At 48.2% G+C, this 24,290-nt stretch overlaps 1 protein-coding gene across 1 annotated transcript in view; it reads right to left on the bottom strand.

Annotated features, from left to right (window-relative positions):
• Positions 1-24,290, bottom strand: part of LOC116842831 — a 44,261-nt gene that overhangs the window by 13,822 nt on the left and 6,149 nt on the right. The window contains exon 2 of the mRNA XM_032812568.1: positions 10,379-12,484. Coding sequence (XP_032668459.1) covers positions 10,379-11,415 — 1,037 coding nt within the window. The 5' untranslated portion in view covers positions 11,416-12,484. The remainder of the gene's footprint in view (positions 1-10,378; positions 12,485-24,290) is intronic.

Genomic DNA, 24,290 nt, shown 5'->3' with positions numbered 1-24,290 from the left:
ATATTTCAATTGAGATCTTATATGCATCACGTTAGATTCTTACACTATGGAAACAACTTTGTTTCTTGTGAAAAAGTAACAATTATATATAAAATCACCAAAATTGCATTTTTTTCGTATCTGTATCTAAGGCTGCATTCAGATTCCCCACTCGGGTGTATTCTATTACTAGAAGTGCTATAGTATATGTCACATACTATAGTGTTTCTAGTAATAGAGTGCATCCGGATGAGGAATCTGAACGCACCCTAAAATGATAAATTTAGACATAGATACGAGATAAAATGGAACTAGATACATAAATACAGATTTTGAAATAAAAAATATAACTAGACACAGATATAAATACACAAAAAGTATCTAGATATTGCAAAAAGATACATGTATCTAGATATATTACAACTCTGATATATATTATCGCTATTGTCGATATATATATATATATATATATATATATATATATATATATATATATATATATATATAAGCTGCGGAAGACAGGAATGTTTGCTATAACATTCTCTCCGCGTAGCCAATATGCAGAAAACGCGCAATGAAACAAATGAAAGGGTGCGATATGGGTGCGAGGGATCTTTCGCGTTTCGTCAAAGGTCACACACCTTCCAGAACCCTTCGTCGTGAGATCTTGAGGAATCATTCCCGCTGAACCTACGCGCGTCAGTCTAGTTTCTCGCGGAAGTGGCGGCGACGGCGAGCCGTTCGTTCCCCGTGGGACAATCATCTTCTTGTACCTTTCTCTCTCCCTTCGAGAGCCACGCGAGCACCTGTGTGCGTGCACGTGTGTACACGTGCGCGAACGAGGCTCGCCGTTACAGGAAGAGAGGCGCGAACGCGAGAGTGTGTATTCCGTTGCGAAACGGTTACGACGAGGAGGACAGCCTACGAGAGCGTAATACCCAATCGAGGCCCTGGCACACACGCGCTTCCACGTCGTTGTGTTATTCCACCGCGGCCGGGCCCTTCCTCGTTGTTTTTATACGGTTCGCCGAGGAGGAGGAGGAGGACGGCGAGACGACGAGGATGGCGAGCGAAGCCGCGCATCGCGGCTGTTGCAGCCGCTCTAGGCGTTTCCGGTGGAAGTCAAACAGTTGGACGCAGCGCGTCTGTAAAAGAGCACTATAACTGCGCCGCTATTCCGATTTCCGCGAGCGAGGTCGCGACGTAGATTTCCGTGCTCGGCCAAAGGAGCCGTGACGGTTCTTCTTCCTCGCCTTTCTCTTTCTCTCTTTCACACTCTCTTATGCGTTTCCTATTACAAATCCCAAACGACCGCGCGCGCAATGGATCATCGACCACTCGCATCCGCATAGCTTCGCGCATCGGCATGTCCGCGGTCGTGGATGAACCGCGCGAGCGGTTACCGGATGATGGATCATACGCTGATCACACGGCTCCGCCGCGGATGATGGATCATACGCGTCTTTGCCTCGCAGTCTCCCTTCTTTCCTTCTCTTTTCTGCCCTCTTCCTCATCCCCCTCGGTCGACAGGTGTCCGTAATTCGTGTCGCGGTCGGAAAAAGAAAGGAAAAGAAGAAAAAAAAAAACGAGGGGGGAAAAGGTCCACCGGAGGCGTCCGAACGCGTCCGGAATTTCCTATCTCCTGCGCGCCACGCCACGCCACGCTGCGGCACCGGCCCGGTACCGGGAAGAAGGGACCTTATAATGACGGGGGCCCGCGGCGGGCCCCTGAAATCGAGGGTGCCCTCGCCGCGCCGCGGCTTTGTGCCGGGGCGACAACCGTTACGGCCACCGCTGTCCGTCCTGTCGCACCTGTTCGCGCGCCCCGGCACCGGCGCTATCTCCCGTGTACCCCGGCACTGTCGGTTTTACGACACCAAGCGACAGCGTGACCGATCGCCGCCGCCACTCGCCGTGATACGCGCCGATCTTCCTTCGTGTTCGCTCCCTCACCGCCTCCTCCCTTCCCTCTTGCGATCGGGAGAAGGTGAGCACACGTTGCTTACACGAGTGACGACGACGACGTCGGCGGCGGCGGCGACGACAACGATGATGATGATGATGATGATGATGATGATGATGACGACGGCGACTGACCGCCGCTAATGGATCGGTTGTTGAACGATGAAATTGATCACATTTTAAATATTGTACTTTCTTTTCCCCGATTGATATTTCCTGCATTTTTGCGATTTCATTTTTTCAAATACCGTCAGGCCACTTTGTTGATTAAAGCGTGGGGTTTGGGCAAACTAAATTCGGGATTGGAATATTTGCGACACTCTTATTGTGAGAATTGTTAGATACCTCCACAGGTACGTCTCGCGAGGTACTCCCGCGAGCACGACGAGTAAGGTCCGTTAAAACAACGCAACCGAGAGCACTTGGCTCGCGACAGGACCATCCTCTGTCCGGGATTGTGGCGCATTAATTAAATCATGTGTACCGAGAACGCGGTATTTCCACTACGCTGGGCGGTGCAAACAATCGCCGCTCGTGGTTTTGCCGAGGTGTTACGGATGAACAACACGCGTCTCGTGGAGTGTTTGAAGACGAGAAGGACACGAGGTGTATGCGCCTACCGGTATTTCGGCGAGGAAGGGAGAGGGAGAGAGGAAACCGTGTCCGCGATGCGGAAGAGCGTAAATTCAAAATTCATTTTTTTTCCCCTTAAAGAAACTTACAAGGAGCGCGGAGAATCACGCGAGGATCTCTACGCGGAGCTGAACCGAGGACACGTGGAAGAACAGCGTTCTCGAGGTCCCGCACCTTCCCTGCGCCTTGGAATTCCCGACGTTTTATCAAAACGAGATTATGCAAATAGGTGCTCTCCCTCTTTTCGCGAAATATTGACGGAGCAAAAGGGAGAAGCTGATTTTTTCATCCCGCGCGAGTGTCCGGCTGCTCCGAAAATTACCTGGAAATCGTCGGCGTAAAGGGACGTCTGGCAACGCGCAATGGCCTGATAAATACGTCAGGACCGATGATTCTGGACTTACTATCTCTCGTTTCTCTCGCATACGTTCCGTGTACGCTCGCGCGCGAACTTCTTTCTCCGCCGAATTTATTTCTCGCCTCGCCTCACCTCGCCTCGCCTCGCCGCGTCTCACGCACACCTAAACCCGAGGATATCTCCCGAGTATGAGGAGGGCTGGTGAGGCACGACGATGACGACAACGAGACGGGATCCAGAGATCCGAGGGCGTGGAATGCCAAGTAGTACTCGAGGAGAGACCGAATAACCGCTGGCGGCTAACGTCGAACCCGCTGACGTTGAGCCGTCGAGACGGCCGTCAGAGACACGGGGCTTGTGACGGGACATAAGCCAGACGCCCGCGACAGAATTGAGGGAACCGGAGCGACGCGTAAAAAAGAGAGAGACCAGAGAGTGGAGTCGAATAACGAGACACAGCAGATACGTATATGAGCGACGTTTTTATCGACGCAGATAAGATTTCCCGAGCGGCCGTTCCTCTCGCACGAGACCCCGGGAGAGCGAGAGAGAGAGAGTGTGTGAGAGAGAGAGAGAGAGAGAGAGAGAGAGAGGGAGAGAGATGGGGAGGGGAAGGAGAACGCCGCGCCATCGGCGAAGCGCGCAAACGTTGCGGGCGAGGAATGCGCGAGGAAGACATCGTCGTCGTTTCCGTCTCCGTCGTCGTCGTCGTCGTCGTCGTCGTCGTCGTCGTCGTCGCGTTCAACGGATTCCCACCGGGTGAAGGACTCCGAAAGGAGGAGTAAAACCGCCCGTCCACCATTCGTATTCCGATATCGTATGTACGCAGATTTTCAGTTCTTCTTCATCTCCTCTTCCACTCTCTTTCGTAACTGACGCACTTACGCGGTGACTGACGGGATAGGGGACCACCGACATTCCTAATTTCGAATACGGCCGACGAATTTTATTGGTTTTACACGGCTCTCGATGGCTCTCGAGAGGAGGCTACTTACGGATAAGAAGCCGAGCCGAGAAGCGAGCTCCGTAATTTGTGCGTGTATATGGGTGTGTTGTTGTACGGATGCGCGTGTGACTCGGCCGTTCTTCTCCCGGGCTAAAATTGAATTCGTCGCTCTTGACATTTGCTTCGTAATAAACGGCAGTATTCGAGTATAATTGGATACACTTTCTCTCGGACGCGCCGGCAGCAGCCGGAGTTCTACTCGGAGCGCGTAGATTCGCTCCACGGCTCCCTTTACCCGGCTCGTTCCCTTTCACATTTCACCGCGAAGAAACGGCACGACTTATCGGCGCATATAAACCCGACGTTCCCCACCTCACTCGTATACGTCGCGCCTCTCGACGAGAGAGGTGCTTCCTTATCGAGATTCCTTATCCGTTGACAATAATGAGGCAACACTTAGAAACCGAGTCGTCGTCTGTCATTCGGACACTCCGTTCGTCCCTCGCTTTCTTCATCCTCGAGGAGGCACGCGGAGGCGTGTCGCCTCCTCCGCTCGTAAAGCCCGAATCGAACGAGATTTTCGAGGGACAAACATGTGTTAACACGTCCGACATCGCGTGTACCGTATTTGATGCATGGGGGGGAATTTTATTACTCCGCTTAAGCCGCGAAAACCGTTCGTTGTTACAAGAATTTTACTCTAAAGTGTCGTGTCAGCTCTCAAAACTATGTCCCCGGCAAAGATAAAAACTGAAAAATAGAGAAGTCGATCGCGCACGCGCGCGACAATTCGATTTCGTTCTTTCGAGAGTATTCATTGAGGAACTTTGAGAAGCACCTCAGAACCGTATCAATAATCCTTGCTTACGACTCATCTTAGATGAGATACTGAGACTCGAATTTAGAGTTAAACGTAATTTTTTTCAGTTAAATCATGAATAGAAGTGTAACGTCACGTGTATTATATGATTGAGAATCTCCAATTTAGTGGAGGATCCAGCTCGAAATTTAGATCTATTTTAAATAAGTGAAACAAGTTTCAAGTGACATCTATTAATATGGACCTCAGTTTCGAATTTGGAGTAAGATGTGAGTTTTTTAGTCAAATAGTGAATACAAGTGTAATGTCGCATATGTTAAATGATTCAAATTAAAAATCTTAAATCTAACTATAAATTCAGATCTGCAGCTCGTATTGATAGTCATCATCTGAAATTTGTCTTATATAAGATACTCAACTTTTCATTTGAAGTTTGATGCAAGTTTTTCAGTGAAATTACGATATATGTGACATTTATATCTCATTTCAACTAAAAAACTCATTTAACTCCGAATTCAAATTTTAATATCTCACTTGAGACAAGTATCAAGTAATGACTATTAATACAAGCCCGAGTATCTCACAAGTTTCGAGTAACCACTATTAAGTAGACGTCAGAGTCGTGAAACAAGACTCAGATATCCTACAGTCCGATTCGGGCTTGAGGGAGCAACCCTCGGTGACAATGAGGCCGACGAGTTCGCAACCTGTCATTAACGTTGCGCTTTCGAGACACGTCCGCACGCACGACTGCGGGAGCAAGAGGAGAAAGAGGACGAAGGGAGAGCGAGGACTCGTAACAATGCAGTCTCGCGGGCCGGTATTATCTCCTCGCGAGGAATCGCGCGTCGTCGCCAAAAACGACTCGGCGGAAAAACGCGCGGATTTACGACGCGCTTTGGGAACGTCGTCTCGCAATTAGCGGCGAATTAGCTCTCGCGGTAGGCTTTGAAACATTCCCGCGAAAGTCGACGTCACGCATCGACAGGAGCGTGACGAAGATATAGCCGCCGCGCGGCTTTCCCCGTCCCGTGAGAATGACAGACCAGGGTACGGAAGGGTACGATAAGATTACGACGACGACAACGACAACGCTTGAATGCATAACAACCTGAATGTAGGTGACGGGTTAACGGCTCCTTTCTAAACGATATTCCGTGCCAGCTGATAAGCGCAACGATCGATCGCACGCTATTTTTAACCTGTGCTATCACGAAACCCTATAGTCCGACCTGTGCCTAGATTCATGAAAGAATAATCAAGCATGGTTTTCGAATGTAGGTGAACGTACGGTTTCATCGCAATGCTCGCGGAAATCCTTTCCGAACGTTTAGCAAATAGGAGAAAAAAACAGACGGAAATCGAGCGTGTGAAGATTGACATAATCATTTCTATAACTAGAACACTGTCCTGATAAAGAAGTCAAACAGCTAAAAATAATGCTGTTCCTCCACGAGAGAGAGAGGGGAGACTCAATTAAAACAGGTTCCCCTTTTCAGGACAAACTATTCACGTCTGCGCGGCGCGTAAGTCTTTTCAGAGTATTCGAGGAATTTCTTAGATGGCTGAGATCTCCTTTAAAACTTTTGGCTTTTATGGCCGCCCCACGTCGCACGCAACCTCTCTCCCCAAATACAGTCCAGAAATGAAAACCTCGTAAGAGGCTGGAAAGTGGAGGAGGGCTCAGGGTCGAGTGATTCGGTCGATGATGGCAGAAGAGGATAAAATGCGGCGTATCCGCTATTTCCGCGCGATAAGATACACGAAACAAGAGAATGTCCGGGCTCGCGTTCGCGCGAAGAAATGCGGAGTTCGTTTCAAGGACCCGCGTGATTATAGCAGACGTATGCTTTAACGAGAGCGCCTCGTCTCTCCTGACAGATTCGTGTGAAATTTCAGCTTGCGAATTCACTCATCCTCGGCATACCAATCTCTCTTATCACATAGCATAATCATGAGGGAATACAAGAGATACTTTAATAACATGTATCATACTACCATAAGCATTCTTCTTTATAAAGAATGAGGTCTGAATCCCTTTTTTAAAAAGAGAAAGATATAAATATTCGCAATCTGAAATTTGTCTCGACAGAGAAAACAAACATCTCATATTTCGCTTAATTTTAGAAAAAAAATAGCCTGTAACTCTAAATTCAAATCTGAGTATCTCACCTGAGATAAGTTTCATGTAACGACTATTAATACGGATCTTAGTCTTCTCCTTGAAGAAGAAGAAGAAGAAGAAGAAGAAGAAGAAGAAGAAGAAGAAGAAAAAGGAACAAAAGTCGCCTGCTTCGCAGTTTCGAGTCTCACATGTTTCATACTCCTCACCCTCCTTCGCGAAGTCTCTTCAGCACCAGAAGTCCCGCGCCCGGTACACAGCCGTAATATACTCGGACCGCCCAATATCGTGCCCCGGAAAAAGAAGTCACGCTTCGTGAGGCAGCCGAGCGATCGCATCGCGCGTCTTTTAACGAGGGTAATTTCGGGGTGGCAGCGCGACATCGTGATCTACGCACCTGCGTCTCGCTCCGATTCTACTCGGACCGGACGCACGCGGGTGTGCGTGCGTGCGTGCGTGCGTATGTGCGTGCGTGTATGCATACGGTTGCGTGCAATTCGTGCGTGTGCACGTAACAACGCGCGCGCGCGCGCGCGTATTTTTGCGTTTCGCGGCCGCGCACACTCTCGCCGTGAGAAGAAACGCACGGCCGGGTGTATAAGACACGCTGATATATCGTGTGTCTCGGAGCACTGATCTCCCTCTCGCCCCTCTCTTGTGCTGGATACGAGATCCAGCGGTATATTCGAGTACGACGAGCACGGGCGCATGCACGCATGGTTGACTGGGAAACACATCCCATCGCGGCGCGCGAGGGTGATCTTGATTGCGGACGTCGTAGGTGCGGCAACGGCATCGACGACGACGACGACGACGACGACGGCGGCGGCGGCGGCGACGTGAGATCGCACGAGGTGGAGAACAGGAGAGAACGCCCTCCTCTGCGGGAGCAGAGGAGGCCGCGATCCGCACAAATCGCTTCCTCCGATTCCGCGGGAAGAGCTCTCCTCGTACGAGCGCCACGGTACCCCATTAGGTATCCTACCATCACTATACGCGAGAGTCTCATCGCTTCCTGTGTAATTATCTAGTCGCACTTGCGCGTATCGCGCGAGGGTTCGCAGTCCGTCGAGAGGCTGAAGTTTTGAGCTACTGCTTCTTTTTCTTCTTCTTTTTGCGACCACGATCGGTGGAAACCTCGTGTTTCCCCGCCCGAGTGCTTAAGCAACCGGCACTTTGGTGCGCGCGTATGCAATTTAGACTTAGATTGATTGAATGCCGGACTTGGAATATGTATGCTTTTATGACGCTCGAGTGCGTGTCTTATCTTACAATTCGCGCGACCGTGCCGTGCTAATCGTCGACGTCCAGTCGTCTTTAACAGCTCGAAGATGCTTCCGAATCGAGATTTTTAACTTACTTTTGGTCTCAATATTTCATTTATTCCGATACACTAAAGTCCTACATCAGTCTCTTTTAATTCTATTTAACCTATTCTATTTAACCCGACTTGAAATTTTAATATTACTTTCAGCCTCACTATTTCATTCAACATTTATTTTGACATTCTAAAGCTTATAATACAACCTATTTTGACGCTAAAGAAAATGAAAAAGGAAATTTCGGACATCATCAAGGTCAAAGTAGGAGTAAATTGTATCAGAATTAAATTCACTTGTCTAACTTAGTCTTTACTGGATTCAAGGTTTAATATATAACAAAATTTCGACTCGGATTTGATTCTATTTCACCTACTAATATATTTGTCAAGAGAGATCTTCTTTAGAACAAGTGGCATTTTGTTTTCTACCATTTGGAGCAGTTAAGGAAGATTTCAGTTTCTATGTGTATCAAACATACATTGATCCTTCAAAATATATGGATGTTAGAAGGCTCAGGTCGAAAACAGGACTAAAATTTCGACTCGGGTTGATCCTTCAGATGTTAGAAAGTTCAGATCGAAACTTCGACTCGGGTCAATGATTGAAACCACCGCGATATCGTCGCCGTGTTCTCCGGCTCGTGCAAGGACGCGCGTTTGCATAATTTTCGATTCGAAGGTCGAGAAATAATGTCTCGGGCAGCGAAAAGGGCCTCGGGCGTTTTCCTGTCCTCGCTGACCGCGCGGTTATTAGCTACGATGTCGGCGTTACTGAAAGCCGCGTCGATCGTTTATGTTATGTGTTTCAATTGGGATCAGGATTACGAAGCAGCCCGATTCAGCACGCGAGTGGAATTCCGCGAATCGAAATTTTCCGCGCGACGCAGCGCAATACATCCGATAAAAGCACGTCGACGTTCAACGAGTACGTCGTTCCTTAAAGGCCGACGTACACCGGCCCGAAGTTCAAGATAAGCTGTCAAAGTTCTGTTTAAAAGAAGGAAAAAAGAGCGAATCTAAAATAATCTCAAACTCTACACTAATAGAAAAAATATATATAAGAAATAATAAATATTTGTTTAGTGAATAACATTTGCTTGCACTAATGTGAAATAGTTTTTAAATAAGAAGGTATATATTTAAGTTGAAGACTAGAAAAATTTAAGAAAACCTCAATTTTTTATGAAAACAATTTTTTTTCTGTTTAGACGGAAGAATTTTGATTTAAATAAACATGTCATTAGTGCACCCACCAAAGAAATATTTTCTATTTGTTAGGAATGTTTTCTCTCAGTGTACAACAGTAAAAACATAAGACATGAAACGGATAAATGGACATTAGTCTATTAGCTCGTTATTAATTACCGTAACATTTACACAGACATCTGAAATAATCACCGTTCGATGAAAAGGTTCCGTCGTGAAGAACATTAACTTTTTCAATATCCTTTGCACTATCTTTGCGCCCACGTTGTTTGAAAATAAATTTTTTCGACATTAAAAATGATCTTCGGAGGTACGGATGATGGACAAAAGTCTTAACTTCGTGATATATAAAATCACAACATGTGCACGGTAGGTGTGAGCCGGCCCTTAAATGATTTCGTAACGTCGCGTTGTGGTCCGCGCGCGAGTCCGGAGGTCACGACGGCGGTGGTGGCGAGGCCTTATTGCGCGCCGATCGTGCCGAATCGGCCGGGGAATATCGCCTTCTTGCCGCGCTAATTAATTGCGGATCTCGATTCGCGGCGGGCCCCCATTAGAGCTGAAAAATAATCGAACTGGATTCCAGCGTGTCAAAGCGCGCGCACAAACAAGCGCATCGCGCGTCCCCTGGCCGGTCCTACCCGTGTGCGCGCCTGCCCTTTTCATTTCGTTCATTAGTCATCGGCCGCCGTTCCGCGATAAGCCCGTCAACAGGCGGAATCTTCTTAAGACCCTATTAAGGTCTAAAGAATCTTTCATTGCTCGGGCGTGTCACTTTCGTGAGAGGCTCGCTCATTCCGTTGAGAAGAGGAGAATCCTCCCTTTCGGAGAGTCGCGATAAAATGAAAAGAAGAAAAATTGTCGAGATCGCTTTTCAATTGGACTTCCATGCGCTTTATTTGATAACTGAAAGAATGAAATCGCAGCAATTGTAAGATTATTGAAATTAAATTGCGCTGATGCAACTCAAGTTTTGGTAGAGGAGCGTTTGTCGAATAAGTACATCGAGGAGAGGGAATAAAGTGACTTACCGGTGACCCTGGTACGACGTCTTGACGAGCTTCACGGCGAAGAGGAACTGTATGGCGCAGACCAGCAGGCAGCAGAGGTTCAGCGACAGGGCGAGGGCGCACAGCGCCAACGTGACCTCGTATACGATCACGAACTCCTCCGGACTGATGAGGCTGTTGGACATGGCCGTGAGCGGCGAAATCTTCAGCAGGAAGATGACCGAAAGCAGGGCCAACAGCAGGGACACCAGGCACAGCAAGCCAAGGCTCGTGAGTATCTCCTTCACACCGGCCTCTTGACCGCGATGATTGCGGGACAGAGACGACGACCAAGAGGCGTTCAAAGGTATCACCGTCGGCCCACCGGCCACTTGGCCCGCTACAACAGGTGCGGCCGCAGGTGCTGGCGAAGGGGTGGTTTGACTTGGCAGCCGCGACAGCCTGGATATATCGAAACCGCCGTTCGCCTTCGGTCTGTCCTGATGCAACGTCGTCTGCGAGATCAGCGTGTGCCCCAGCTGACTCACCGAGACGTTGTTGTTGTTGTTATGATGATTGTTGTTGTTATTGTTGTTGCCGTTGCCGCCGGCGATCGGACTGACGCTATTGACCGAGTGCTTGGAGGTCGACAGGGTCGACAGATTGAGCGCGTGCGAGTGATTCAACCGTTGCGACAGGTTGTTGACGCTCAGTTGGGAGTGGTTGAGGGGATGCCGGTGCGTCGACGACGGTGTCGTAGCCGACTGACCGTGCGCGTTCGACGCCGTCGTTGACCTCTGCACCACGGAGTCGTACACGTCGGCGCCGTTGTTACGATGTCCACCATTGCTGCCACTGCTGCGTGTCCCGCTATTCCCAGTGTAATGGTGGTGATGCTGCGACTGCGACTGCGGCTGCTGCGGCTGCGGCTGCTGGTCCTGATGCAGGGAGTTGTTGTGCAAGTGATGGTGATGATGGTGCCCGCCACCGTGCAACGAGCCCGAGCTCGTCTGATAATCATTGTGATGATGCCTGGAGCCCGTTGACGACGGCTGCCCCGTCAGGATGTGCTTCAGCATTACGCTGGTGTCACGCGGGGTGAGGCCTCTTCTCTAGCGTCTCGACGCGCTGATCCTCACATGGCGGCCTCGCGACGGAAGCAAGTACCGAGTCGCGCTGAGTCTGTCGTGTCATAGCACCACGTGCGACTCGTTCACAATCTCGCCGTCTATACCGACGTCCGTCGTCGAGCTAGATTCGCGATATTCATCGAGACTTCGCTGTCACCTCTCTTCTCATCACGCCGCGCTGACCCGACGTCACAGTTAAGCGAAACTCGAGCTTCCGTACTCGCGAGTGTGGTGAAACGTCGACTTCGACCCCGGTCTCATCGTACCGAGACGCGCATCACCTTTCTTCGCTCTCTTTGCTCGCGCACTTAAAAATTTCACGTGACAAAATATATTCGGATTCGTTGTCGAGCATCGAATTCACTGTGTCGACGTCGCACTGGGGTCTTCTTCGAGTCCGCGGCAAGGCACGTCATTCGTCGCGAGCGGCTCTCTCTCTCTCTCTCTCTCTCTCTCTCTCTCTCTCTTCTCAATCGTATGTGATCAGCCACGGTTGGTCTCGGCCGTGGAAAGGCGTTCGCGCGTGAACCAAGGCTACGTTGTTCCCGGGCTCAACGAATTGCTGCACACTAGTTCCACCATGGCGACGGCGTCCACATGGAGCCGGCGGCTCACATATCGGGCTCGCAACGCGGAACTATGCGCCGACGAGGCACACCTTGGGACGGACAGACGGACGGACGGAGCCGCTGGGAGCCGCTGCTACGTAGTGTGAGAGGCGCGTCGAAGAGTCTCAAGATCAAAGGCAGGAATGGTGTTCCGCGACATGATCAGGCCTGCGAGGAGGGCCCCGGCCCGCACTCTCCCTGTTCCTCCTTCTTCGCCGTCTCTCTTCCTCTTCCAAACGACGACAATGCGGACGTTCGATCGCTCGTTCCTTCGTTCGTTCGATCGATCGATCGATCGTGCGTGCGAGCGTTAAGGCGGTTGCAAGCTCGGCTTTCTACCATCGTCTCCTCGCCGGGTGCGTGCGAGCTCGTCAGCCAGCATGGCTTCCGAGATGGTGCCGGCGGTGCCTCTGGAACAGGTCAGGAAATAATTAATGGACCGTCGGAATAGTCCGTCCGGCTAAAAAACGAACGACAGATACGGGATACAACAACCTATCCTTCCTATCCGGCGGCCAAACGGAAGAAACGGGCCGACTTCTCTCGCAGATTTTCGCACGTGAGGTCGCCACGTGATTAAACTGGAGGATCACGAGGAAAGATGCTTCCGTCGGTATATTCCGCATTGGCGTTCGCCGAATCGCATTTGAAACGCGCGAGGAACGTGGCCTCGAGAAGGAGGCGACGAGTCAGCCGGGGAACGTGTTATTTCGAGCGGAACGTGTAAATAGTTTATATCTCGGCTCTCGTAACCGCTTTCGCGTTTCAGCGCGATGCTTGCGATTCGCCCGCGTTAACACGCTCGTGTCGTGTTACGTCGCGCACGCGGAAAGACGTGGAGAGCCTCGGAGATTGAAGACGCAGGGAAAGATCCTCCGCGACTTCGATCCGATCAGATTGCGCGGGAACGCGCGACGCGCCGTTGGATATCGCGCCGAGATCTCTTGGCGATCAGACAACGCGATTATTATATCATATTTCGCGGCAGAAAACAAACCTTAGAAATATGGCTCCAATAGTAAGAGTCCAGTCGCGGAATGTAGTTTGCATGATCAATCCTTCATTTTGGAAGAATAATGATTAATCACGCGAATTAAACCCCTGCGACTGGCTTCTATTGGCCGAGTTGGTACATTAATTTATTTGTATACTAATTACAAAGAGAGCAAAAGAGAGAGAGAGAGAGAGAGAAAGAGAGTATGTGTGTTTACTGGAGCTGGAGATATCACGCAAATAAATAAATGTCGGAGTATTTTACGTTTGCGTCCATTATCGCGCGTGTTGCTTATTTTTTAACATTACGCACGAATCTGATAGCTGCGAGCTGCGCGCCCTCTTGTTTATACGCTTAATCGCACGATTCAGTGCTCGCACGCGCGAGAGACGAGAAGAATTGGCCGTGTCGTGACCTCTCGCCGTAAATGCGCGGCAGAGCAGGGGACGAAGCGCACCGGCGGGGTTAAAAGCCGCGTGGCCGAGAACGGCGTAATTAGAAAGATCGCGCGCGCGGTAGTTCGCGTAACACTTAGCGGGCAGACGATGACCTTTAGCGCTCGGCGAACACGCTCGTTCGCTCACTCGCTCGCGGAAAAGTCGCCGTGCGACTCGTTGGCGCATGCACCGCACCGCACTGCACCGTACCGCACCGTGCCACGGTGGGACGCGTGCACGTATCTGATCGCGACGTGAAGAATCCCGAGACAAATTGCCGGCCGCGCGAGATAAGCGCGAGGGAAAACTGGGCGATCCGGTCTCGGCGTCTCTCCGAGCGCGAAACACAATCGCGACGACGAACTCCGCGAATTCGCACTCGCGTCGTCGGCTTTTTCTGTAGTTGATGAAGCTCAGCTGCCGGAAGTAAAGTAAACGCACTAATGGACACACTCATTATTTTGGTCTGTCGAAGACAAATATATCTTGTTTCATTCTAACTTATTGCGCCAGACAGTTAAGCTAAAAAGAACAGACCTCTTTTCTATATTGAAATGTCAGATATTTGGATTTATATATATATAAATGCCAAAATAATAAGAATGTCCAGAGTTAAATATTTTTACTTTAATCAAAGGATATTAAATGTTCATATTAACGGATCTATTCGCGTTACGTACTCCAACACACATACAAGTCGATGATAAATCATTCAATAAAACGGAAATATAGCCTTAACGGGACAAGTATCTTTGAATTAATATTATCTGCCTCAACTAATGAATAATTGATCCATTAAAATTAAACCTCTTCCCAAGATAATTAAAATTAATTTCCTATGATACTCCTTGAGAAAAAAGAAGAATCTTTCTTTCTCTCTCTCTCTTCTTCTTCTCCTGAAGAATTTCCTACAAGATCGTAAAATTCTTCGTAGACTATTAAATCGTCGAGTTTCGATAATTTTCTATCGTTAATAACGCGTTATACCACGGTCGCCGTTATTAACAGCAAAAAGTTACGACCGTCGTGCGAGCGTCGTATAATTAATTCGATTTTTACACGATCCCCAGGTGTATCGAGCCACTGGAGGCGACCCAACGGCGGCGGTCGTCCTGCGCGAGCGAGACGATCGCGGCGATACTTCATTACTGTATGCTCGCATTATTATCACTTTCTATGACCGCGTACAGCCTCTCTCTCTCCTGAGGGCTCGTTGTTCATACGTTTCCTCTCACTCGACACGAGCGGGTCACGCGAGCTCGCGCATATCTGCGGCAAACACGCCTACCTGGGGCTTATCTAACGGAACGCGCATATAGCGTCACCCGAAACCCTTTCCACTTCTTCCGTTGCGATCGTAAATCTGTCGGCGAGTCTCCCGAGAGGAATCTCGCTTAATTGCAACGCCGCGTGGCAAGAATAGTCGCCGAGCTACGAGTGATCGAATGGGAGACGCGAGCGAACGTTACAAACACTCGAAAAAAAAAAATCGTATTCTTAGCGGAATTCTCTTAAATGCGGCCTGAAGAGAATTCTTCTAGAAGGTTAAGTATTCTAACACGCAACGGAGGATTTCTAACTGCAAAGTGCTACTTTCCGCAATCCTAAGTGGAAACTCTCACCGAAAGAGTACTCCTCTTTTAATGAAGGTAAACTATCCACTAAGTACTACTCAAACACATTTTCTTATTAAGAATCAAGAGGAATACGATTATTTGAAGCAGAATGCTCTCTTATCATAAGGAATTTCTATCAAGAACAAGACTTGTGTTGTAAAAGATGACATTTTTTCAACTTTAAGAATACTTTCCTCTTGAATCTAGCAGAATCTTCTCGGGGCCATAATGTAAGAGAATCCCGCTAAAAGTAGGATTATATATTTCAGAGTAAACGATCTTCACTCAACTGGAAGGGCGTTTTCGAATGTCGCACGCGCGCTCACAATGTCGATTTTCCAGGTTCAACTACCGAGAAGGAAATTTCCAGCCAATTAAATGCACGGTAGATATACGTGTTTGATGAAACAACCGCTGTGTGAGCCACGAAGACTGTCATTATGGATCGATGAACTCGATTGCGATCGCACCGCTACGACTGCGTGAGGAACTCGTGTTTCTCGTCTGGTCGCGTAGAAATATATTCGTATCTAAGTGACTTCTGGTTATTATCGGGCTTTTTGCGAGCGCCTCGATCGCTCGGCTCATTAATTATCGCGGCTCGGAGTCTCGCGTATCGGTCTCACCACCCGTTTGGCTCGGAAGCGCGATGGAATCACACGCTCTCGTGTATCTCTCGCCGCACGGTACCGTTACTTCCGTTTACAGCCTTCCCCCTCGCGATGCTCGACTTGCGTCGCGTTTCGGTCATTCGCGCCGATAAATCGACGTTATTTTCCAATCGAGAAATTTACGAGCGCGCGCCGATCGTATTACGGGACCCGTTGGAAGTCGCGCGTTTATTGGGCACCGCGATCTCTTGCACGTGATCTTCGCCAGATCCCCTCGTAGAACGAATAATCCCGCGAATCGAGAACCGGAGAGGTTCAAACGCTAGAACCCGCGGATTATTATTAATGATAAAAAGAATGAGTGATAGTAGAGCTTTAATTCTCTGTGTCCAATGTTGGGTTTGTGTTATTCACAGAAATAAACTTTATATCCCACAGACAAAAAAGTATTCTTTCGCAATGCACCAACTTTCATAAATGGTCCATTTCAAAAGTCTGCAGATTTTGATTTGGTCGCGTTACTATCTTATAGCTGAGGCTTATCTTTAGGAAAAAAATATCTAAAAAATTGATTTTCAACAAAGATACGGTGAGAAAAAATGTTTTATGTTTCAAAGAATAAAAGATATTTATTCGATAGGAACTAATAACACACATTTACTTGTACTGATATATATTTTTTTTAATAAAAAAATATGAATTTCCCTGAAACCCCTTAGCTTTTCATCAAAGCAATTGCTTATTCTATTTAAGTGAAAAAATTTATATACCTATCGAACGAGTATCTTTTTCCTTTTCGAATAGTTTTCTTCTCAATATAGTTCAAAGTTGTTCGACTCCGACAGACCCAGATTGTACTGCACGTCCGAAAAAATACGATTGCACGCAGAGAGTTAACTCGACGTTGTACGTAGAGAGATTACAAGATTGCCGTCGTAACATGGACATGGATTTATAGCGTCTCAAATGATCGCGATCAAGTTTCCGTGGTTATTGCAACCGCAACGATACAGACTAGTCGAAAATCGATCGAACTCGGGTCTGCATTCCGCAGCTCGGCAGCTCACGGAAGCTAGGAGAGCTCGTGCGCGTGCGCGCGCGCGTTCCCAGTCCCGTAATAGAGTCTCTTTGCCCTTCTGTACAAAATCCGCGTTATTCATCGTCCGTGAACCAATTACACGTTAAATGCGATCCTACGTGCATCTCGTCACGCTGCCTTGCGCCCCGATCGAAGCCGATCTTCGCGGCGTAACACGATTCGATCCCGCAAATTCCTCCTCTCTCTCTCTCCTCCCCCTGCCCCGGTCTCTCTCTTCCCTACCATTCCTCTCTATCTCTCATTCTCTCTTTCTCCAACGCCGCTGTTGCACGATACATCGGATCGCGTGCTACGATCCAGAACCACAAGATCGGCTATCGTGGGCCGCGGGCAGCTCTCTTTCTCTCGTTCACCCGCGGCCTATCTCGCGCTCTCCCTCTCTCTCTCTCTCTCCCTCCCTCCCTTGTTCTCTTTCTCTCTGTTGTCAATAGTCGGGCTTGACTCATAGAAACGGGTTCCGCTCGCATTCCGGACGTCCAGCTTGCCGCTCACGGCGGAAAGCGCATCGCCGCGCCAATATTCGCGCTCGCTCCCTCGCGCGTGTGATGACTCGCGTAATGAGCAGAATCACGGTAAATAGGAGGAGTGTAAAGTGTTCGCGAAGATACTTCGCGATCTTCCGCGCGGATCCCGCAAAAGCGATCGCGAACGTTCGATTCCGCGACTCTTTCAACGCGTGTTCAATAAACTTCGATATATTTGCCTTCAGTCACGCGTCGACGCATCGACTACTTAAACGCTCATTGTGAAATGCCAATATATATATAATAATGGCACAAAACATCAATCGAGAAGGGAATGTTCTATAGAGCGTGCTATATATGGCTCGCGTCGGATAAAAATACGCGGAGAATAATTAGTCGTGTAAGAACGATCTAGTCCTACATGGACTATGTTTCGTGAAAAATGAAGATGAATTTGATATACGATTTAAAAAGTACAGATAGCTCTGAGGTTCTTCGCAATCGTTCAACGAGTCAAGCGTGATCAATTTTCTTCCTTTTAAAGATACTCGTTGACGAGCATAATTCTTAAAAAGTAGGTGAAAAAACGCAAATAGTAAAAAATGGCGCAACTAATAGAAAAAATGAAAATTGTGTTTTTATTAATTTTATACTTAAAATACTACTATTCATTAGTACAAAATAAAAACGTAAAAATCATTATTTATTTATACGGAAAATATAATTCTGCGAGTTGGATCGTTCTTGCATAAGTATGGCCGGTTGTTACCATCGAGAGAGCATTGAAATGATCACTAAGATCACGTCGCTCCTCCTCGCGCGTCTGAATCTGCGGACAACGGCGTCGTCTTCGACGGCTTTGTCGGCGGTGATTAATATCAACCGGCGCCCGTGTGCCCGGTAAATTAATCATCCGGCCGAGGAATTAAACGACAAGTCGATATAATCGGCGGGACGCTCACTTCTCTCGCGATTATAAGGTGAAAATGATGCATGGACTCCGCGAGCCGCAGTGCGCGCTCGCCTATACGGGCTGTATTTAAGTTTTCTCGGGCCGTCATGCGCCACGTTTATGGCCGCGTGATTTGCATGAAAACAGAGAGAAGCTCGCGGTTTGAGGAAGTCGCTTATTAGCGGCGACTACGATATTATCGGCACGATGCCATTGACATCATTATCGTCGTTCTCATCGTTGCGCTCGCTCACAGTGAGAATCTCCGGAATGACGTTCGCTCACGTTGCCGCACGTTGATTACTCTGTGAGTTCATTATCCCGCGCTATCGGTTACGAATTACTCTTTCAATTTGCAACATTCGAGGGTCTCGGGTAATCCGACCTTTTCGTCCAAGTGTATTCCGTCGCCCTTGCTTTAATTATACAAAGATTCATGTTTATAATTAAAAATTATGTTTTAAATAAACTAAACATATATGGAGACAATATCGTAGTAACAGTTATACGTCTACGATGTCTATTGTAAAGCTTAGAATATAAATGTACGCGGAGGGAATGTTATATAGTGCTTTTTTCACATAAATTCTCTTCAATTTTACAGTGTTTTCAGTAGTCCAGGACTACTGTCAGTAAAGTCTATATATATATTGTCAAGAGACACAGTAAATTTCGCCAGAAACATTTCAGTGCTTTATAACATATACATTTCAGTTCCTAAAATATAAATAGCACACGTGAAATAAGAGAATAATGAATTTTTTTATAGAATATCAATTCTGTTCCTCGGTTACAAAATCCTAATATTTACTATAAAAACCTCTTCGTGCAACACGAATTATTATAGAAACAGTAAGTTCGAAAATGTACCTGATACAAAATACAAAAAAACATTCATGATAACGAACATCACGCGATTACAATAATTTTGCAATGAAAAATCAAACGTGCCTAACACCTTTGAACAAATATATACTCAGATAACATAATGACAACATAATGTCTAAAATCGGGACATAAGACGTCTTAAAGATAATCTTTAAGACGCCTTAAAGACATTTATACGTAAATCGTCTGAAAGACATCTTAAAGATGATCTTTAAGACGTCTTATGTCCCGATTTTAGACATTATGTTGTTCGGGTAGTAATTTCGCTGCAGAACTCAACATTACAAGAATCTTCTTGTAATATTCACTACAATATTTTCTCCGTGCATACATGCTTTTACAATCGTTATTTTCGTCCGTGGACGATTCGTCTTCTATCGCCGTGAAGCCGGTATTTCTTCCAGCTTCGCGCTCGACACACTGATGACCGTTGGCAGATATTGTTTCGCCGCTTATGACACGTCGGGTCGAGTCGAATGATCATGAGATTACGCGCGTGTGTGTGAGGTTTCCTCGAACGACACGAGCGAAGTCCTACCGCGCCATCCGGGCGCTCTTATCCAATTTCGCGACTTAGTCGATGTCGTCGTCGTCTCCCATTGCGGTCGCGGCTTCGTTTTTTCCCCCGTTTTATTTCCCGTCGGCGTTCGTCCTCGGAGATCGCGTTCGCGCGGCCGACGACCGCCTCTTTCTCTCTTTCTCCTTCTCGCGCGCACACATACACCGTGGCCGTCGTATTATCGTGTCCGGCGATCGATATTTGCGAGATAAATAGATCCCTCAGAGGTGAATACGCGGCGTACTCCTATCCCACTTATCGCGCATTCGAACTACCGTGCCGCCTCTGTGCACGTGCAGATGTGTATGTGTGTGTGCGTGTGATGGCGCGTCGCGCGATTTATATTCTACACCCGCAGATTATTTCCCGACTTCTGTCATTGATTGGCTCGCATAATTCAAATTCGTTCCCGCGTATTCCCGACATCTGTTCGCGTTACGTCGATATTTACGAGGTAAATTGATAATCCCGCGGGCGAATATTTGTCCGCTCTCCTACCCCATTTATTGCGCGCGTTCCAACTACCGCGCGCGCGCGGCCACTGCCCCGATACAATCTCGCGATTTATTCAATCCGACGACTATTATTTCTTCTGGACTCCATTTGCGAATTAGTCCGCGCGGCATAAATCGTTCTAACGTTTCAATTCTACGCCAATTAAGATCCTCGACTGTCCGTGAATCGACGACGAGCGTATCTATCCACTCTGTCCATTTGCTTCTATGTAACTTCGCGCTGCAGCCTTCACCTCTCGAAATTTCTTGGAGCGAAATCCCACTCAAAATTAGTGAAAATTCACTCAAAAGAAAAACATTACCGCCACTCGATATCACGATAGTGAATATTTTTGACTGAAACTTAGAGTGAATTTTTCGTTTATACGATAAATGTTTCAAGTGATTAGAATAAATTTGTTCCTACATGGAATAGTGGAATATATTAGATTCACAATCAAAAATAAAAATGCTAAGAAAGGGCCTATGAGAGCTAGGTGCAAGAAGGAAGTGCACAAATTTATTCAAATTGCAAAGTTACGTATTATGTTATTAACAAGATCGTAAATTTTGTTAATAATATGATACGTAACTCTGTAATTTAAATAAATTTGTGCACTTCCTTGTTGCACCTAACTCTCATAGGTCCTTTCTTAACATTTTTATTTTTGATTGAACATCTTAGAGCCTTTTAATTTAATAATTTTTGTACATTAGATTCACTCTGATTTCGATAATGAAAATATTCACTCGACAATTCGGAGTGGAGAACTTACTCTATAAGGCACTCGAATTCGACTCGACTATCACTCTACTTTCTCCAAGTCTACTCAAAGTTTCTACACGTACACTGATCCCTCAGAACAGGTGTTAGAAAATTCAGATTTAAAGTAAAGCTACAATTTCGACTCGGGCAACTGGGAGTCCAACTTGACGTTTGATTCGCACAAGATAATGTTTTGTCCGTTCCGTTACACATAATCAGCAAGGAAATTGTATAGTTCAGTGAACAGAAATATTGAAAAAACCTGGATATTAGCAAAAAGTAAGATGTCAAGTTGTGAAACTCTCACAGCTGTGTTGGAATATCGTCGCTGACTACTCGACAGTCATGATGAATGTAGAGCATCAATCGTGAGTCTTTTCACGTGAAGGCTTGATCATAGGTAGCAATCATGTAATCTTTTTGCCTGGTATAAAATTAAGTAAAGTGAATAATCTTGCAGTACTTGGAGGTAATCTTTTCCTCCAATGTAAACTCGTGAAAAGTGAACATGTATCTTTAAAGTTAGATTTTTCACGAATTTATACTTGGAGAAAAGATTCATGATTAATTCCCAGGTGTAGAAAAGGACAGTCCAAAATATCTGGTAAGTCCAGATCTAGTGAATGTTCGGGCACTAATGGGAGCTGTGTATACAACGTCGAAGGCGGCTCGTGAACTCCTCGAGCGCGGAATGCATTTCCACGCAGATGTGTGCACACGCCGCGCAACGCGAGACCCGCGGAGTCGCGCTAATGATCCCCGCCGTAGCCGCATAGCGGCTGTGATTTCCCGGAAGATGCATCGATATAACGTTACGGCACGAAGGCGATCCGCGGTGCGACGTCGTGTTTGATATTTATGATCGGGGAACCGACGGAATCCGACCTTTACGGGCAGGTTACCTTTCAGAACACCTAATGACGATGTATCTCGCGCGGGCCGAGAGCGCTTAACTTAGCGACGCGCGAGGGGATTCCGTTCCGACGGTCACCGCACGTGAATGCGCTCGTAACGTTTTATTCTCCTCCGAAGATTTATCACGGTTGTCCGTCGAAGGTGGTGGATCGCCCATTCGGGCTGAATTATCGCAAGATTCTAAGGGTGAGTCGCCTATTTTGGCCGAATTATCGTGAAGAAGGTCCCTTTTTCGGGGGACTAAGTATAAGGTCGAAGAGGGTTTCTCAGGACGTAGATAATCATTGATTTAGCATGCGCTACCTTCTGAGGGCTTCTAACAATATATTGCTTTCGTACATTATACAGAACGGCTATTCTACGGATTTCTACCCTGCTCTTTTGTAACGACAAATTCCGCCGCGAAGTTGAGGTGAGTCTTTCGGCGCGAAGGATGGTTGTCCAACCGTGAGACATTGGTTCGAATGGCGCGTGCATCTTGGATGCTCAACTCGCGAAACACCGCGGATGAACCGACGTAGTAGCAGAAGCTCTCGCGGCCGTTTCCGTTTCCACGTAACGGGTGGTCGGCGTAAATGGGCATCGGGGAAGGGGAGGGATCATCCACCGGCTAGATCTGCAGCAAGGTCAATGATTTTCCGAGCGGACCGATGAACTTGCGCCTCGCGCCGCTGTATATACGTAAAGTAAGTACGAACAGCGCGGTCCGGTCGTGGAGTCGGACCTCGACACGGCCGCGAGAGGGCAAGAAAGAGAGACAGAGCGAGAGAGTGATGAGGAGAGAAAGAGGGAGAAAGAGAGGCGGCAAGGTCGTTGCCTAGATAACAGTTGCAAGGTACAGTTGGTTCGCATGCCTGCAACTCCAGGGGAAGAGAGAGGTAGAGAGAAAGGGCGATGTAGAAGGGATCGATGTAGCCAGAGGACGAGAGAGAGAAAGAGAGAGAAGACGAGAGAGCGAGAAGCTAAAGGAGACGAGAGGCTTCATGGACCCCGAAGAAGAAGGGAGAGCGTTCGAGTAACGAGCACGATGGAGCCCTATAAGGGGCCAACGTAACAGAAGAGAGAAACAAGAGAGCAAGAAAGAGAGGGGCTGAGAGGGGTTATGCTATCGGCGTGATATCTTCCCTTTTTTCTTCCGTTGGGCCGCTGCTACGGTTAGGAGAACAACGCGCGAGAGCGCAGTGATATAAGAGAGACGTATCTACGCTACATGAGGCCCCTCTTCTTTTTTCTCTCTCTGTCCCTCTCTGCAATATTACCACGACCGTAGATTCGAACTTCTCCCCCTCAGCCCTTTATCTACCATACTCGTTCACGTATTCTTCCACCCTGCGCGTTCGAACTCCTCTCGCTCTGTTCGTGTCCCGAGCCGACCCGGTAGAGAGTGGGGCCTCACATACACCCGCCCGCCCGCCCGCCCGGCCGACCGACCCGGGCCCCGCTGAATTTAACGTGGCAGGTGCCTGCTGAATGGACGCAGTCAGGGCCCTGCATCCTCCCTCCCGCTCACACGCCCCTCTCGCTGGCCCGTCCTGCCCTTCGTACCGATGCCGCGCCGTTTCTCCGTCTCCTTGACTTTCTCTGTCTTATGCCTGTCTATGGCCGGCTCTCCGCTTCTCTCCTCTCTCGGGGCCGAATGATGGCCGCGAGATCGCTCTCGCTTGCTTTATGGCACAAGAAACACAACGAGCGGCGCTCTCAATCATTTACGGAGCGTCACTTCGCGATGACGAGATCCTCTGCTCGCTCCTTTTCTCTCTTTCTCTCCCTTTCATCTCCTCTCTTCTTTCCCCCTCTTATCTCTCATTCTTTCCTTCTCTCTTTAGGCCGACCAGCGACGTCCGGTTTTGCTCTATCCGGCGGTTTCGCGGAATCGCGTACCGCCACAGGAGGAGAGCCCGGACTCGCTACTACCTGCCGTCGTGAGAGATGCCCTCGAGAGAAAACAGATGGAGAGGAGGCTCGGGGCACGCTCGCAGCCTCCGCTAGACTCCGCGGCGGAACGCGAGCGAACGAGACGGAAACCCGCCGAGGAATTTCGGCGCGCAAGGTCGTGACGCGGCTTAGAAATCAGCGGTTGTCGCTTCAACTATTCCATCAGGTGGGAAACCCGCGATCCCCGCTGTTTCTCTTTTTCTTTTCTGCCGCCGTAACCGATGACATCCCGGCCACGGTGACATCGGGCGGTGACGAACAATTTGGTTAACCGCGATCGTAGAGCCACCAGGCCGGCCTTCACATAAAGTCGGATCTGTCGCTACTTTGTGAGAGGAATCACGCGGCAAGATTGTGGGTCCGCGCACGAACAATGTGGTCGCTTCGGGAGATGAGAAAGTACCGGAGGAGAGAGTGAGATAGAGGGAGAGAGAAAAGAGGAAGAGAGGAGGAGGAGAGCTCCGGCCCCAAGGATCTGCGAGTACC

Source organism: Odontomachus brunneus, unplaced genomic scaffold (assembly GCF_010583005.1).
Source record: "Odontomachus brunneus isolate Ranch 3 - 2012 unplaced genomic scaffold, Obru_v1 Obru_scaffold_027, whole genome shotgun sequence".
NCBI lineage: Eukaryota > Metazoa > Arthropoda > Insecta > Hymenoptera > Formicidae > Odontomachus > Odontomachus brunneus.
The sequence above is the reverse complement of the archived record's forward strand: the minus strand, read 5'-3'. Positions and strand labels throughout refer to the sequence as shown.